Source organism: Parus major, chromosome 1, assembly GCF_001522545.3.
Source record: "Parus major isolate Abel chromosome 1, Parus_major1.1, whole genome shotgun sequence".
In the NCBI taxonomy this organism is placed as follows: Eukaryota; Metazoa; Chordata; class Aves; order Passeriformes; family Paridae; genus Parus; species Parus major.
In genome coordinates, this window is record NC_031768.1 from 8,324,271 (window position 1) to 8,340,590 (window position 16,320).

The 16,320-nt window shown below is 36.7% G+C and overlaps 1 protein-coding gene across 1 annotated transcript in view; it reads left to right on the plus strand.

The window, feature by feature from the left end:
- RPGR (retinitis pigmentosa GTPase regulator) overlaps positions 1-16,320 on the plus strand; it is a 51,284-nt gene that overhangs the window by 31,283 nt on the left and 3,681 nt on the right. The window contains exons 12-14 of the mRNA XM_033512097.1: positions 656-721; positions 14,939-15,208; positions 15,430-15,469. Coding sequence (XP_033367988.1) covers positions 656-721; positions 14,939-15,208; positions 15,430-15,469 — 376 coding nt within the window. The remainder of the gene's footprint in view (positions 1-655; positions 722-14,938; positions 15,209-15,429; positions 15,470-16,320) is intronic.

A 16,320-nucleotide genomic window follows, 5' to 3' on the forward strand; every position in this document is an offset into this window, starting at 1 on the left:
GAAGATACAAAGTATTGGGAGTCCAAAACCAGAACTGTTCATGCTCTCTGTATTAAAATAGAATATAGTGGTTAAATGATGAATAGTTAACAATCAGCAGCAGAAAATATTATATTGACATTTAGAATATAGGGCAAGGGATGAGCAAAATTGCATTATATATTCCCACCTAGTAATATTCTATGTTGCCTTTTGGTTTCTTGCTTTATGTGGAAGAGATAAAGGCATTAATTTCCAAGGAAAAATTCAGCTGTGTAGCATTTCTTTGAAGATGTTCTTTCAAGGCCGAGGTACAAAATGGGATGTTGAATTGAAGGCTGTGATGAGAAAGGAGTAAGGTTGTATTTGTAAACTCACAGTGAGTGGAAGGTGGATCTCAAACATGCCTGTGGGCTCTAAGAAAGGTCAGGGTAGTGTTCAGTCTCTACAGACAGTTTAGGTGTTGACATTTATTCACCACTCTCTGTATGAGCAGTAAATGATGGAGTGGAAGTGAAATAGATGAGCTGAATCATCACACAGGTTTGTCTCACCCTGACTGTGCAAAAATATTAAAATGCTCATAAAACAGCTTTGTTTAGTAGAATTGGGCTTTGATGCTACTTTCTGTATTGAATCTATTTATTTTTTTAATAGTGATCATATTTTTTTGCAGACACACGCAATGAAGTTGAATCCTGGTGACTGGTCCTTAAAATTATCACCACTACAAAAACTGAAGGTACTGTAACTAGTTATATATTTGTATATTGATAGTGATGTTTAAAAAAAAATCTGCAATTCTTGCATTGTCCTACTCAGTTATTTTGCTTTGAGTTTTTTAAAAAGTCAGGCAAATTTTGCAGATATCCTCTTGCTCATTTTCTGAATATCCATGACCTAAAATTCTAAGAAGCTGCATGAAGGCAGAGAGAATTTGGGCAGGCACCTAGAACTCCACATATCCAATGCCGTTTGAGATGAGTGTATAATATTTCACCAGTTTAAGGAGCGAGAGATTATCATATACACCTTGTAACTTCAGGTGATAATATATATTTCTACCGATTTGTTGCTAAGAAAATATTTCAGGGCACAGTGTAAATAAAGATTTTATTTCCAGGTATTCACCATGAAGTATATTTAAAGGAGCAATAATACTGGTCTTAATTATGAAATTAAAGTACTTTGTAATACCTTCCTATTTCACTCTTAAAGTGATCCCAGCTTTTCAGCACTTTTTAATATTTCATTAATATTTTATTTTAGATTTTTAAAGTTTTTATTCATAATTTGTTACATTAGTGTAAAATTTAAAGCAGAAAGACAACAGATTTTCAAACTTCTTAGAAAGGGCATAACAGTGAGCACATCAGAAGAGTTCCAAAAGAGGAAGGTGTAGGAGAATGTATTAATTTCCTTCTGCTTGCACAGCCTCATGCATTGCTCCTGCTCTGGTTAATGGGATGTTGTACTGGCAATTCTTACTGAATTTCCTTGGATAGTGAGAAAAGTGTGTAATACACTGATCAATAAGAAGATGTCACATTCTTCTAATATGTGCACTTGTAAATTCATTTTATGTGAAATATTCTACCTTTTATGCTGTCTTTTAATCCCCTCTCACAAATTGTTGCTTTTCTTGTTCAGATGCTTTTGTAACCTTTTTCTTTTGCTGTCATTTGTCTTTAATGCTTTTTTTCTTTCTTTTTAATTTTCTGCTTCTCATGTGGAATAGAAGAACAATAAAAATGTGAAACTGAAAAGAGATGGTAAGGGTGGGCTGGAAAACAAGGATTCTGATTTCACAAAGGAGGGCTCAGTGTCAGAGTCTGTATCTTTACAAAAGCAAACTGCACTTTCAGAGTCACCTGGACAAGATTTAGAAAACAGTAGTGCCTTTATAGGGAAGCCTGTGGCCAGGAAAAGTGTAAAGAAAGGTAAATCTGAGCATGCACAAAGTGATATTACTTTGAAAAGTGGTGCTCAAGAAATTACTGATGAAAAAAGCGTATTAGTGAAAACAGAAAAAGAGTGTGTGGAAAATCCTGAAGTTTTCAGAGAGGATGGGACATATAATCTTCCCACTGAAAATCAAATTCTGACTGAAAAAATAAATTCTTCCAATAAAAATCCAAAAGCTGTTAAATCTAAGCAATCCCTTAAAATAGAGGTACTTCCTTCTGCTCCCAGGGATCAGCCCCAGACTGATTCATTAATTGTACAAGAATACATTCCTGTTAAAAAACAGGGGAGTCAGAAAACAACAGAAAGTCAAAACAAATTAAAGGATGGTATTGAAAAATCTGAAAAGTGCGAAAGAATGAATGTCACAGGAGAAGAAAGTGGTGCAGAACAGAAGGAGCTTAAAAAAACCCATCAGTTTCTGAAACAAATATCTGTAACTTCATCTTCAACTGAGGAAAGTACTAATGATCTCCAAAAATACATACTTAAGGAAGAGGTCCACTATGAACACAGAGTTGTCCAGAGGGAAAGGAGAACAGTGACACATCTGAACTTAGAGAAAGACATTGAGATTGAGGAGATGAAAGCTACAAACAATGAGAAACAATGTGTAGAACAGACTGATTTAAAAAGCCTGAATGAGGAAGAAACAAGCTCTGATGCTAAATCTGATGAAGATAGGCCATTAGAAATTAAGAATGAGGAGGAATCTGATCAGGAGGAGGAGAGTGAAGCCAGTGAAAAGAATGAAGACAGGCCATTAGAAATTAAGAATGAGGAGGAATCTGATCAGGAGCAGGAGAACGAGGGCAGTGAAAAGGGTGAAAGTGAAAAAGAAAAACTGGATGAAACAATTGACAGTGAAGGTAAACTAGGGGAGGAAGAAGAGAGTGAGGTTAAAAAAGATAGAGATGAAGTTTCGGTAGAAAAAGATGAAGAGGGAAAAGATAATGAGGAAGAAAATGAAGAATCACAGGCTGAAAGAGACAGTGGGAATGAGGGTGTAGAGGAGATTGAAGAGGTCAGCCTGCAAGATGGCAAAGATCAAGGAGATGAGCAAGGTAGGTTGATAGAGACAGAAGAAATGTTGAGTGAGGGAGAAAAGGAGGATATGGAGGAGAAGTATGAGAAAGAGGAAGGCACTGAAAAAGAAAAAGAGCAGGTCAAAAGTGAGGGAAGAGATGAGAGTGAGGAAGAAGGGGAAGATACAGAGGAAGAGGAAGAAAAAGAGGTAGAAGTAGAAGAGGAAGGAGAAGATGAAAAGGATGAAGAAGAAAACAAAGAGAGGGAGAATGTAAAAGACAAAAAGGGTGAAGAGGAGGATTTGGGAGAATCATTGTCAGGGAGGGAAGAAGAGGTATCTGAAGAAGAACAGTATGAGAAAGATGCAAATACAAAAACTAGGGAAGTGGGTGAGGAAGGAGTGGAAGAAGAAAAAGATGGGGAGGATGAAGTGGAAGAGGGAACAGAGGATGAGAAAGAGGAAGGAACAGAGGCAGAAGCAGAAGGGGAGGAGGGGGAAGATGATGAAAAGGAAGAAGGGGAGGACAATGAAGAGGAAGGGGAAGATGAAGAGGGAGAAGGAGAGGAAGAAGATGAGGGAGTAGGGGAGGAAGAAGAGACTGTTGGAGAAAATGAGGGAGAACAGGGATTGGGAGAAGAAGAGGAAGATGAGGAAGAAGGAGTGGAAGCAGAGGGAGTGGAAGAAGAGGGGGATGAGGAAACAGTAGAGGAAGAAGAGGTAGAAGAGGAAGAAGAGGTAGAGGAGGGAGAAGAGGAAGGGCAGGAAGAAGAAGAAGGGGAAGAGGGGGAAGAAGAGGAAGAGGGTGAAGAGGAAGAAGAAGAAGAGGAAGAGGGGGAAGAAGAAAAAGGAGAAGAGGGCGAGGAGGAAGAAGAAGAAGAGGGAGAGGGGGGAGAAGGTGAAGAGGAAGAGGGGGAGGAAGATGAAGAGGAAGGGAATGTAGGAAAGGAAGAAGAAGAGGATGAGGGAGAAGAAGATGAGGGTGAGGAGGAAGAAGAAGAAGAGGAAAAAACAGAAGATAAAAAGAAAAACTATAGTAGTAAACTTCAAGAAAAGAAAAGCAAACCCAGGAAGCCAGAAAAGATGGGAAGAAATACTGCTTTACCAAACAGCTCTAAACAAAACACGAAATCCAAACATCGTGTAGCAAATGGTTTACATAATTCAGAACAATTTTGGAACAATGTACTACCTCATTATTTAACACTAAAGTAGCAGAGACTACTGGAGAAGCATTTTAAGTCTATTCAGGAAACAGATTTATATTACTTAAACTTTTCAAGGAATCAAAGCATACTATGATGCATATAATGTAAGTGCCAATTTCTTGAAAAAGATTGAAGAAAATCTTTAGATTTAGGACACTTTTATGAGAGAAATCATACTTTATTGATACAATAATTTTCACAATCACATTTATCATGTAGGATATATAAAAAAATTAATTGCTGAGAAGGTAAGGCAAACTGTGTTTGCCTATTAATCAAAGTGTAATGTCATGCTGACAAATGAATTATACATTGTAACAGTATAATCTTTGCCTTTGAATCAGCAATACACCAATTATAGTTGCAGGACAGTTTACTTGATAATGTGCCTTACATAAAAGGAGTTTCAGTAAATTAGCAAATGTACCTATTTATTAATTTATTACTAATTTATTCCCCCTACTTTTATTCTGTTCATACACTGGTAAAATGTTCAAGTACTTAAACTAAAAGAAAGAACAAGTTGCCAAATTTATGTGGGTCAGCAGATGGGAGGTAAAGAAATGCAGGCCTGAGTAAGTGATGGCCTAGGACTTTTCAAGGACTTTAAGGTTGACTTCTTATTTTGGTGTCAGCACACAGTTCTGTGTAAAAAGACACACACAGATCTCAGAATCTGGCATAGATTACATGAGAGTTCAGGGATAATTTTTGATCATCACACTTGGTGATTAGATAGAGCTAAGAATTTGAAATAAGCACCTCTGAAACATTTTTTATTTGTTTGTAGCGTGCAATACACAAAAGATTGTATACCTGCCTACAAAAGACTACATCACATTAGTCCTCTAACTCTGAGCTACTCCAGGAGGGGGAATATATATTGTTGCTGTGTGAAACACACATGTATTCAGGTTCAGAGCCAAAGCTTCTCCTCAGTGGAGGAGATTTATGGTTTTCTGTCCTAAAAAAATCCTGTCTGTAATCTCCAAAAAGAGGTAAAAACCAACAAGTCAGATGGAATAGTAAAGAAAGTGGCAAAAAAGTCAGAATTCTATTTGGAAAAGACAAAGTTAACACTTTTAGAGTTTGCTTAAAATACACAAACAAATCTTACAAATTATTTTTATAAGATAATGTATCACTCTTTCAACTATTAGGGACTGAACTGGCAAATGAAGAGATAGGGACTCATCATGCAATATTGTTACTTGAATGTTATGCCAACGGGTAGTCTGAGAAATTTTTGTAAAAAGAGCTCAGTAAATATTCTCTAGAAGAATAGTTATTTAAAGCCCACTTGAAAATGAGGAGAGAAGAAGAAAGGACTCAAAATGAGTAAATGTCATTCAATAAAAATGTGAATGGAATCAATACATATGTTGAGGTTATGCAACATTTTAATATTTTTTGTAAGATACTGGCATTAAACAATCTTTGACACAACGTCTCCAGAATTTATTTTCTAAAAAGCCTGTAGTAGATGAGTAGTTTGCCAGTAAATCCTAGTTCCAGGTCCAGCCTTCCTTCCTCACTCACCCCTTCCATATACTGCATTTGAAGGTAAGATCACTTCAGTCACGTGCTGTGCCTAACTACAGCAAAAAGTTACCCCAGTGACTTTATTTTGTCCCTGTGAAATTTGTTTCAAACTTTGGAATTCTTTGGAACACATTGTCTTGACATCAGCATGTGTCTTTGGAGCAGGGTAAGTATCCTCATATTCTGTTAGAGAATATTTTATCACTTAAATGCCTTTTCCAAGAAATCAGATCTCTCTAACAATGGAGTCATCAGATGTTTTGACAGTGTGCTGTGTTATCACTCAACTCCTCTAAAAACACTTCCCTTTGAAACTAAGTGGAGCTCTGATGTGTTATTTTATCTTTCTTAGGAAAAATTAGGATGTCACTGTAATTAAACTTAGAGTAGTATTGAAAAGTATTTTTATAGGCCTAAAACTGGATTTCTTGGATATGACATCTACTTCTTTGTGGTTCTAGAATTCATCCTTGGAAGAAAACTGGGCTGTGAAGAATGAAACAACCCTGTTATTTCTAGTGAAAAATATTTCCTAGAGAGAGGGAGAGAGAAAAAAGAGATAATTTTAGAGCAAGAAATTTCCAATTCCACATAGAAATAGTCTTTCATTTACTCTTTGGTTGCAGCATTTAGTGTTAATTCTTAGGCAAATGAGGCCTATTTGTTCTTTCTCTCTTAACATATGCTGATAGCAGAAAGCTTTCCAAGAGAGTGAAGGAAGCCAATTTATGGGCATCTCCTTTGTTTTGTCTGGATGAAAATTCATTGATTTGAGAACTGATTTTATGTAGTTTTGTGGATCATTCCTGTGGTAGGGGAAAAGCAGAGCTTTACTCCAGCACTTCTAAGGGTTTTCCACAGACTGGTTACATAAATTGTGCTCTGTGCCAGCATTTCTGGGCTTTGAGGGGACTTTGGAACTCCGTTAGCATAACGAGTGGAATTTTATTTAGTTTGACTCATTCTGGTTTATAAAGTTTGCTACTAGTGGTTTTGTGAAAATTCAGTATATCCTTGGTATTTGTTATAGCACAGAAAGAGATTTATATGCAGTACTGAAGAAGCATGACAGAAATAGTCCAGAATTAGTTTCTAATAGAAAAAAAAATAATCCTGCATTAAGGAGAGAAGACAACAGACAATTGGTCAGACCAAAGATCTGTCCATCTTTTTTCTACCAGTGGCTACTGGTCAGTGCCTGGAAAAAAAAAATAGAATATTAGAGTAGCATAAACATGTGGTGTTACTTTGCTTTGTAATCATTCAGTATAATGAATATATTCAACATTTTCCCTAATTTGTGGTTCAGCAGATACATGTATTGCATTTAACATCCATTTTCTTCACATGAATTTCTTTCAATCAATTTCTAACCTTTTTAGCATGTTTTGGAAAATAATTCTTAGATTTCTTTACCCATTGTTCAGAGGAGTAACTCCTCTTTTTATTTGCCTCATTTGATGTCTTTGTATTCTTGTACTAGAAAAAGAGCATTTATTCCCTCTTCATTATTTATTCCCTAATGATTGTCATGTGGAAGAACTGTTCAGTTCTGTGGTTTAAGTCTAGCGTTAGTGGTTAATTGATTAATTAATTACAGTTAACCAGCAATCATGTTTTCAGTCAAGAGCAGCAGTTGACAGCAACACTGGACATCCTCAAAGTGTTAATAAGCACCTGTGAATTTCTAGGCACCCCCTGCAGCTCATCTCAGAGGTTTGAATCCCCTGCACAGTCCCCCAGACATTCACAGAATTTCAGATGCAGGTGTCCAATACCAACACCTCTGGCTCTCAGAGGGGTGGGGTGGGGTCTGCTGCTGCCTCACACCTCTGGCTAGAGGGGAGGGTGCCTTGAAATATTCTGTAGCTCAGCTCTTCTCTTGTGCCTGCAAAATTCCAGCAGATAAGTTTCTCCACTATATCTGAACATATCAAACCATTTATGCAGGCAGTAGATCCCTTTGCATAATTGATGCTGAATAACAAAAACATCCTTCTCCAAACTACAAAAAATGTCCAGGTTCCACTCATTATTTTTTGTTCCAGTTTCTTATCTGGATGAGTATGTGGATATTTTTTAGAATAAGGCTTTTCAGAATTATGTAGGACATATAGTTTTTGTTTTTATTGCTTTTAGGGCTTTTTCCCTCCTAGTTTTCCTTATTTTTACACATCTATTAATATAAATTTTAGCTTATTTTCTCCCAAGATGACACTACCTTCTAGATCCTATCTCTCATAAAACATTAAGGATCTGTAAAAAGGCCAAAAAATGGCAAAGTAAATGTGAAAGGGTAATTTTTCATCAAATTTCTAATTGTGGAAGTGGCAGTGTTTAGTACTGTGGCATTCAAGGAGCAACTGAGCAAATTCTTTGCTTGCACAAATGGCAAACCCACAGTAAAGTTCTGAGCATGTTTGGAATCCAGAGTCACTCACTGAGCTGAAACATTCTTATACATTTATTTATGTTTTAATGGAGACAGGAGAGGTTAACTTTTTGCATATTGAAGGGATTTTGGAGAGACAACTTTGGCATCAGAAAATTGCATTGCAGGATTTTATTTTTCTATTGCCAAAAGAAGAAGCAAGTACACTTAATCGCCCTTTTTTTTTTAGGATTTATGATAGTCCTCATTGCTTTTTTACTTGTCAATCTCTCACTATAATAATTTAAACAAATATTAATACCATTATCTCAAACCCCCATGCTTAGTTATAAAAATAATTCTTATTAGGACCCTGAAATGTCTAGTGGAAAAATATTTACCATTGTGGTTTTCTTATTTCTCCATCATTGGAGAGTGACTCAAAAATCACTCTTTTGGTCTGTGGTGGGTTGCAGGGCATTCTGCTGGAGTGTCCCAGGTTCAGTAGTATGGATTTATAGCCTTATAATTTGTCATGACTGCCACCTTCATACAGAGTCTCATTTGTGGTTTGTGTGAAATGTAAAGTATTTGTGCTGTCATATGGAGAGTGTGAGAGAAACAAAGGTGGCTCTAAAAAAGAATTTTATGTAAAATAAAGCCTTTATCTGAACCCTTTTTTTAATTATATGGACCACAGTAATATTGAAGAGTAATATTTCAAATCCCCTGTGTACTAATGTTAGTACAAGAGCCTGTGCTGTTTGACTGGAAAGTGAACAATAAATACCAGCCTAAAAGGAGCTTGTGAGCCACCCTGGCAGAGCCTGGCTTTCTTACAGGAAGTATGAAATACCTCACTTTCATTCTATCCAGCATCTTTCCAAGGCACAAAACTACTTTCATAATTAGAAACACAGCAGCAGAACTGCTGCAAAATTTAACCTCTTTTACAAGGCACTTCATTATCACCTGTGAGGAGAAAAAGAACAAAGCAAACCTGAATGTGTCCTGTATCAAGGGTACAGAAAAGTCAAGCTGTGCTTTAAAGCCAGCCCTGCAGTGGCTGAGGAAGAACTTCCACAAGTGCTGGCATGACGTGGGGAACAATTCCACGGGGAAGATGCTGGCTCTTGCATTACTGAGTTGGTTGTGCCTTGAAAAATCTGTGAAATGAGAATGGGCTTAAAGATCTGTGATGGTTGTGGAAAGTCTACCACTTTTACATTAGAGTATTTTTAAGTGGGGGCTCTCCCCTGAGACCCAGTCTTGCAGTCTGTGGAGGTTTTAGCAATGACTCATGGACCAGCTCTTTGAACAATGTACAGTCACAGAATCTCAAAAAACCTTCCTGCTTGCTTTGGTGCTTTAGCAAAAATTTGCCTTTACCAGTGATTTTATCAAAGCACTGAATAAAAACCAGCATGATTAAGGAAGGATTTTAATGAAAAGTACAGGATTTGGGAGAGACATGCAGTACTCTAAGCTATGTGCACAATAAAAGCAGAAAGAAGTGACTGTCCTCATTCACTTGCAAATATGTGGGAGCTGCATGACAAACTCCAGACACTAATTTTTTTTCTATAAGGATTTGGAAAATATGAACAATCTGCATCCAAGTGTGGGCCAATATTCCCAAGTAGTTTTTTTTTCTCTGTGTCTGTTAGCATTAAGAATTCATTTTATACAGCATAATATCTTCCAGAGACACAGTAGTTTTTTCAGATAACACCAACATAATCTGGAGTTGCTCATTATATTTCTTCTGTTTTGGTTAAATACTCAGTAGTTATTTTGGTATGCTATTTCTGAGAGGCTGAATATTAGAAGGTATTTATGTTACTGTGTAAAATACTTCATAAGAGATTATACTTGATGTAAACAGTCTCTAACTTGTTTTATGGTTTTCACAAAACACCTTAAAAATTCTTTCTTTTTCTATAGAAGTTTTTTTTTCTCTTTTTGCTTGGAGATTTATATTTTCTATTTGTTCTCCAAAGAAAGAAAACTTTTATGAGAAGGTAACTGTTTTGTATATGAAAGTTATAGTAGATCTGAGCTATTTCAGATGTTGACTTATCTTGGGGAATAAACAAAAAATATGTTCTGAGTTGCTGGGAGGAGAAACCTTTAGATAACTCTATTTAAATCTGCAGTAAAAAACTGAAAGTACAAATATTTCTTCAGAATGTAGTTTTAAATTACAATTTTATACTTTGGTAAGTAGTTCTTTTTATTTGCAGGGGAATGCAGAGATATATCTTTCTCCAGATACACCTACAGCAGCAAGCTGGCAAACCACAGAATAATTACACCAAAGCCAACTGAAACAATCTTTAAGAGACTGCCCTCAAAAATTACTGGCTACTCTGTGTAATAAATGACAGTGTGCAGTCTCAGGATGACACCTAAAGCCTTGGTTAATAAATGTAATCCAATGAATCCTCTTAATGCAAAGTATGTGCACTGCCAGCCTGTGACAAATGTGCATGGGTCTGTGGAGACTTACAGGTTGTCGTGTTCAGCTTTTAGTAAATAAAATAGGTTGTAGCAAAGTATGGGCTAAAAAAAAACCTAAAAAAGAAAATGAGTCTGTTCAGTCAGTCTCTACCAACATCATTTTCAGCTGTGTATTCACTATTTTATCCCAGGGTGATGCCATCCTGTTGGGAGAGCGCTGTTGTGGTAATTAGTCACCACATGCCCAGGGTAATCAGTGTATCACTACGTGGCAGCTGCTACTTCAATGTGTTTTCTTCCATCATATTTACAAGAAGCAAAACTATCTTTGAAGTTCAGTTTTTGACATTTAACAATGGAAACTCCCATCTGGCATAAAACTGGTTTCCAGTGGTTTCACTGCACTGTGTGCCTGAAATTACAAGTGCAGTGTTGCCTTAGTTTTCCAGGATACTCACACAGCAGCAGCATTAAGGGAGTGAAACAAGTATCAGTTATCCATGTTAAGTGCTCTTTACACATAACTGTTATTAGGAAACCAATGTAACTTAGCTCAGCTTTTTACTGGAAATTCTTCTGAGTGTATTTAGCTGAGCTTTTCTGTTCATGACAATATATAAGGAAAGCTTAGTTTGGCTGCCTTATTGCTTGTAAGTGGAAGGATAAGCTGCTAAATCTCTCATTTGATCACTCATGTATTTGAATTTTGTCAGTCTTTAAACTGGACAGCTTTCTTTAATAATCATTAAAGTGAAGGATATTTCTCTAAGGCTTAGAGTAGCTGAGCTAATAATTAATAGCTACTAAATAGCAAATTCAAATACCTGATGATAAGTGGCTCACACTGCATGGACTTGAAGGTGTTAAGCTGTCTTTGGAACTGCTTAGTAAGAAACTACATGTATGAATCTCAGCCTTGCTAACACTTTTGTCAGGCAGTATTTCCAGTCACTTCACATCAGATGCCTTGACACCCTGATCAGTATCAAGAGAATGTTACATGTTTACCATCCATGTACCTCCAACCCACAAACAGTAACCTGAGTTGTTTGGTTTTGGGGTTTTTGTCACTCACCTGTATGTAAGATCGGGGTTGGTATTGTTACTTTCCGTGCTCTTCCAGTAAAATGTTAACCCAGTGCATTTTCTGAGCATGGGCAGTTTGGGAGTGACTTGGATGTGCAGTAGGTTTTTGGAGGGCAGAATGACAGCTAGCATATGATTCTTCTACCTATTGCTCTTCAGTCCTGCATCAAAGCAAGAAGATAGTCTGTAGAATGTGCTTTGTGTTTGTCTTTACTAGTGCTCCAGAAAGGGAGCACTGCTCAGGCTCATATCAAGCAGTATGCCCATTGTCCAACTTCCTTGGACCTAACACCGTCTACTGAGAGTCTTCTGCTTCATTCCTGCTTGGTGTTTGTACCATTCATTTATCCTGTAGACATGTGAAAGGGCCATGAGAATGCTTTTGGGCATGTCAAGCTAATGAGCTGGGCAGGCAATGGAGAAATCTGTTCCTTAAATGATTAAAAACTCTGCTAAGCAATTGCTGGTTTATGGCTGCTTGGCAGAACACCACACAGGGACAGACGTGTAGCTACCTACCTCATTCTCAACTCTCTTTAATAACCTTCTCTGTGGATTTTTAACAGTTTCCAAGGCAACTGGAAACAGAAACATCTCTGTAAAGCAGAGCTTCCTAGAACTCTCCACTTCAAGTGGTACACATAGCAATTACAGCTTTCTCTTCATCACTGAGCTTTCACCAGATTTTTAAAAGATCTGCAACTAAATTTGTCCCATCATTGGCTTTGATATTTTCTTCCCTAAAAATATAAAATAGTGGTGGCAAACATTATTTTGACTTCTTGAGGAGATGTGGAAAGATACCATAAGCCTTCCCTTCTGAAATGCTAATTATGAGCAGCCCATCTGCCAGAGCTGTTTCCAAAAACTAAGCAGGAGGGTCCACAATGAAACAATTACAGAAATACAGAGAAACCAAGTTTGCAGCTGTTGTTTGAGCAAGGTCTACCATGAGAGATATCTCACCATGTGAGACAGCAGTACAGAAGAGAGTGAAGTTTTTTCCCTTCTCTCCTGTGGACATAGGACTGCATTTTTATAGAGCATTCAGGAAAGAAATGTCTTTTTTCTCTATTAACCTGCCCATAGAAAAGCCAGCTGCAGCCAGTTTAGCAAAAGACAGTTATACTCACTGAATTATACCCACTAAGGCAATACTTTTGCTAAAACCAGTGCAAGTAAGGTCAGTTGTCCCTATAAACTTGAAAACAGCAAATTTATGTTTAAGAATGTCTAGTTATGAAGGTCTGGATTTGTAGGAAAACAAGAATAAATGCATGAAAAAAAAAAGACAGCTCTACAGAAATTGTGTAGTGTGTTAAATCTGCAAGGTTATATTTTCTAGACTACTGTTCTGCTGTACTGATTTATTAGACTAGAGGTACAAAATGTTTAAGGCTGTTTCATAGTAACAACAACGGTTTTGTCCTTGAAGAAACTGGAACCTCAAGCCTAAATGAAACGGGTTTGAAATATTTCACTTGTATGCTGTCTACTACTTTTGATTTTCTGTGTGTGAACTTGGCCTAGACAGCTTCTCTGTGTCTCTGCTTTAGAGGTATTGAAGGTATTCTTTCAGCATTATCTTTATATGAAAAAGGAATTTAGAGTGAAATAAGAAAGTAAACCCCCTAAAGCATGATGAAAGAGAATAATGAAGGGATTATAGGTTTAGATATAATATATGCATATAGCATATACATATATATACACATATATATACTTTAATTAGTAGCCTAGATTCTTAGATTTTTAAATTCTTCAGATATATGTTTGAATGGTCAGGTGATTCATCCTTTAAGGTAAAAGCATATCTGTAGTATGACATTCTCAGGTCACTCCCTACCACTGGTAAAATCTCCAAAACACGCCTATTAATGGGCAAGCAGAAGTAAAAGTAATAAAACTGTGCTATCAGAGTTATGATGTAAAATGTGCTATTTTAGGAATTGAACAGAAGAGGTGACAGCCAGAGGCACCTGTGAAAAGCTGCAGTAATTAAAAAGGGGTCAGTCTGGGAAGTTGTTCAGTTAAACAGGTGGATTCCTTGGAGTAAAAGGAGTGTCTCTCGCCTCAATCTTTCTTATTTTGGATGAGGAGCATGGCTCAGTTGCTGAAATAATTTCATCTAGTGTGATTTTAGGTGCTGTAGGCTGTTGGCTGGGGTACAGAATGATGCAGGTCTCCATAGGTCCCCTGTCAGGATGTCTCAGACTCCTGGGATATGTGAGTTGGGCTTAGCAAAGGAGTTCTACCAAAGGTCTGTGTTTCAGCTTCTAAAAACATTCACTGGTGGTCTCCACCTCACCAGCAAGTTACCTTCTAATGGCCATGAGAACAGCTGGGAGAAAACAGGCAAAAATCCAAAGGAGTAAGAGAGAATAGGGAAAACACTAACAAAAGATAGGAGACAACATTTGGAACGAGGTGTAGGAAGGAGTTCAGTGTGAGACTCATTACCAGACTTCCAAAAGTGTGCAGATGCTTCTCACCAGTTACCACCGTGACATTGGCTCCAGAGGAACAGAAATGTTCTCCTTCTGGGAGAACAGGGATGTGCCTTCACTTGATTTCACCTTGGAAATCCTTGGTTTAGGCCCTTATATTTCTGCAATGAGAAGGAGAATGTTTCTTATTTAAACATTGTATTTTATGCTGTTATAAGTACATACTGGCATAATAATGACAGTCTGATTGAAGGAAGTTCATTTCTCTACACATTTTTCAAAAATAACATTTGTTCTTTTAAATATTTATTTCATAATGTCCTTGGCCATTTTATTTTTACTATATTGGAGTCTTATCTTAGGCTGAAAATAACTTAAACTCAAATTATAATGTCTTTATTGAGTCACATGAGTCAAAGAATTGTATTTGACATTTCTTCATTAATTCTCTTGAGAAACAGATTTGAATTTTTTTTTTCAGTTTTGGAATTACTATGGCTTGTGTCAATTATATAATGTGTCAAACATTTAAAAGAGATATATTCTTTCCAAAAAGAAGTTGTTTTCATTGCTTTTCCTTTAAGGAGGCACATGTTGGCAAAACATAAGTCAGCTGCACTCCTAATGTTCTCTGGAGGTCAGTTTAAAAAAAAATATATTAAAATTAGCATACTTTGATTGAGGTCTCCTTGTCTATTCTATTCTTATTCTATCTACTCCTTAGAATATTCCCTTTTGAGTTTTCTCATTCTTAGTCAAATTCTTAGTCAAATGTGTGATGAACTGGTGTTGGATGATGATCATGATCATTGTACAGCCTGAGTTTCAAAATTATGTTTTGGCAATTCTGTCCAAGGAACAAAACTTGTCTGGAGATGAAGAAATAGATGATGATGATGAGGAGGAGGAAGAAGAAGAAACAGAAGAAGAAGAAAAAGAAGAAGAAGAAGAAAAAGAAGAAGAAGAAGAAGAAACAGAAGAAACAGAAAAAGGAAAAGAAGAAACAGAAGGAGATAAAGCAAAAGAAGGAACAGAGAAAGAAGAGGAAAAAAAAGGAAAAGAAAAGGATCGTAAACCACCTGAGGGAGAGACAAGCAGTAGTAGTAGCACTTTGGAAACTGGAGAGGTAAAAGCCTATTAAGTTACTGATCTCTAAAAGAATTTGGTTCTATAACTAACTTCAGTTTGATATGTGTCTAGCTATCCTATAAATGCAAAGTAGTTGTTTGGGGTGGCTTTGGTAGAGGCAAAAGCACATGTAGGTATTAAGTTAAACATCTTTTTTTAAACAATTCTGAAAGAGGTTTTCGGTTTGTTTGTTTGTTTTGTTTTGTTTTTTGTCTGTAGACAGAGGAAACTACTCAGAAAGAGTCCATCGTTCAGCAGGGTAAGAATACAACTCCTAAGAATTGGACATTCTAAAGACAGATAAAAGTTTTGTAAACAATATTATAAAAATACTGGACAACACAGTTCTTGTTCATAGTTAGTAAAGCAGTTGTTGAGAGGTAATGAAATTTGAGTGGCAAACCCCCATGATTAATTGTTAATGATTTGAAAGAAATAAATACTTTTCCCAGTTACATTCTGGAGGAAGTCCACAATAAGGACTTTGTCTTAGCAAGACAGCATCCTGCTAAGAGCAGTTCTGGTTGTGCAGTGCCAAAGTCATTGTAATTTTATTATCTCTCAGGCAACTTCTTTAGGTGGTCTGTGCCCCACTTCAATCAAAAAGCTTCTCAGAATTCTTCCCCCATCTTTTTCAGCTGACATTTCCTCACTCCATTCATAAAGAGATTATTTTAGGTGAAATGTGATAATTGTTGAACACTGCTCAGGATCATGAAGGTGTAAGTAAAGAATCTCCTTGCAGTTTTGATGGCAGTTTATGAGAATGTATACCCTTAGAAAAGCTGGGGAACATGAAGTTGGGTGCCCTATATGTGTAGGACTTCTTTTATTTTAGAAATTTTGCAATAACCTAGAATGGTTCTCTTGAAAAGAAAATAACAAGTGTGGTATAAAACAGACCACAGGCGTTATAATGAAGAAGCTATGCCATTTATTTTCAGTATTATAATGAAAATAGCTTGTGCAGAAGGGATGCTTAAATATTTTTCCATTACCCAGATGATCTGGAAGTTTTGATACTAAGTTTGAAATTAATATGATTCATACAGGGAGTAAGTATAGGAAAATTTAAACACAAGAACATCAACTGAGATGGAAAATCTTTCC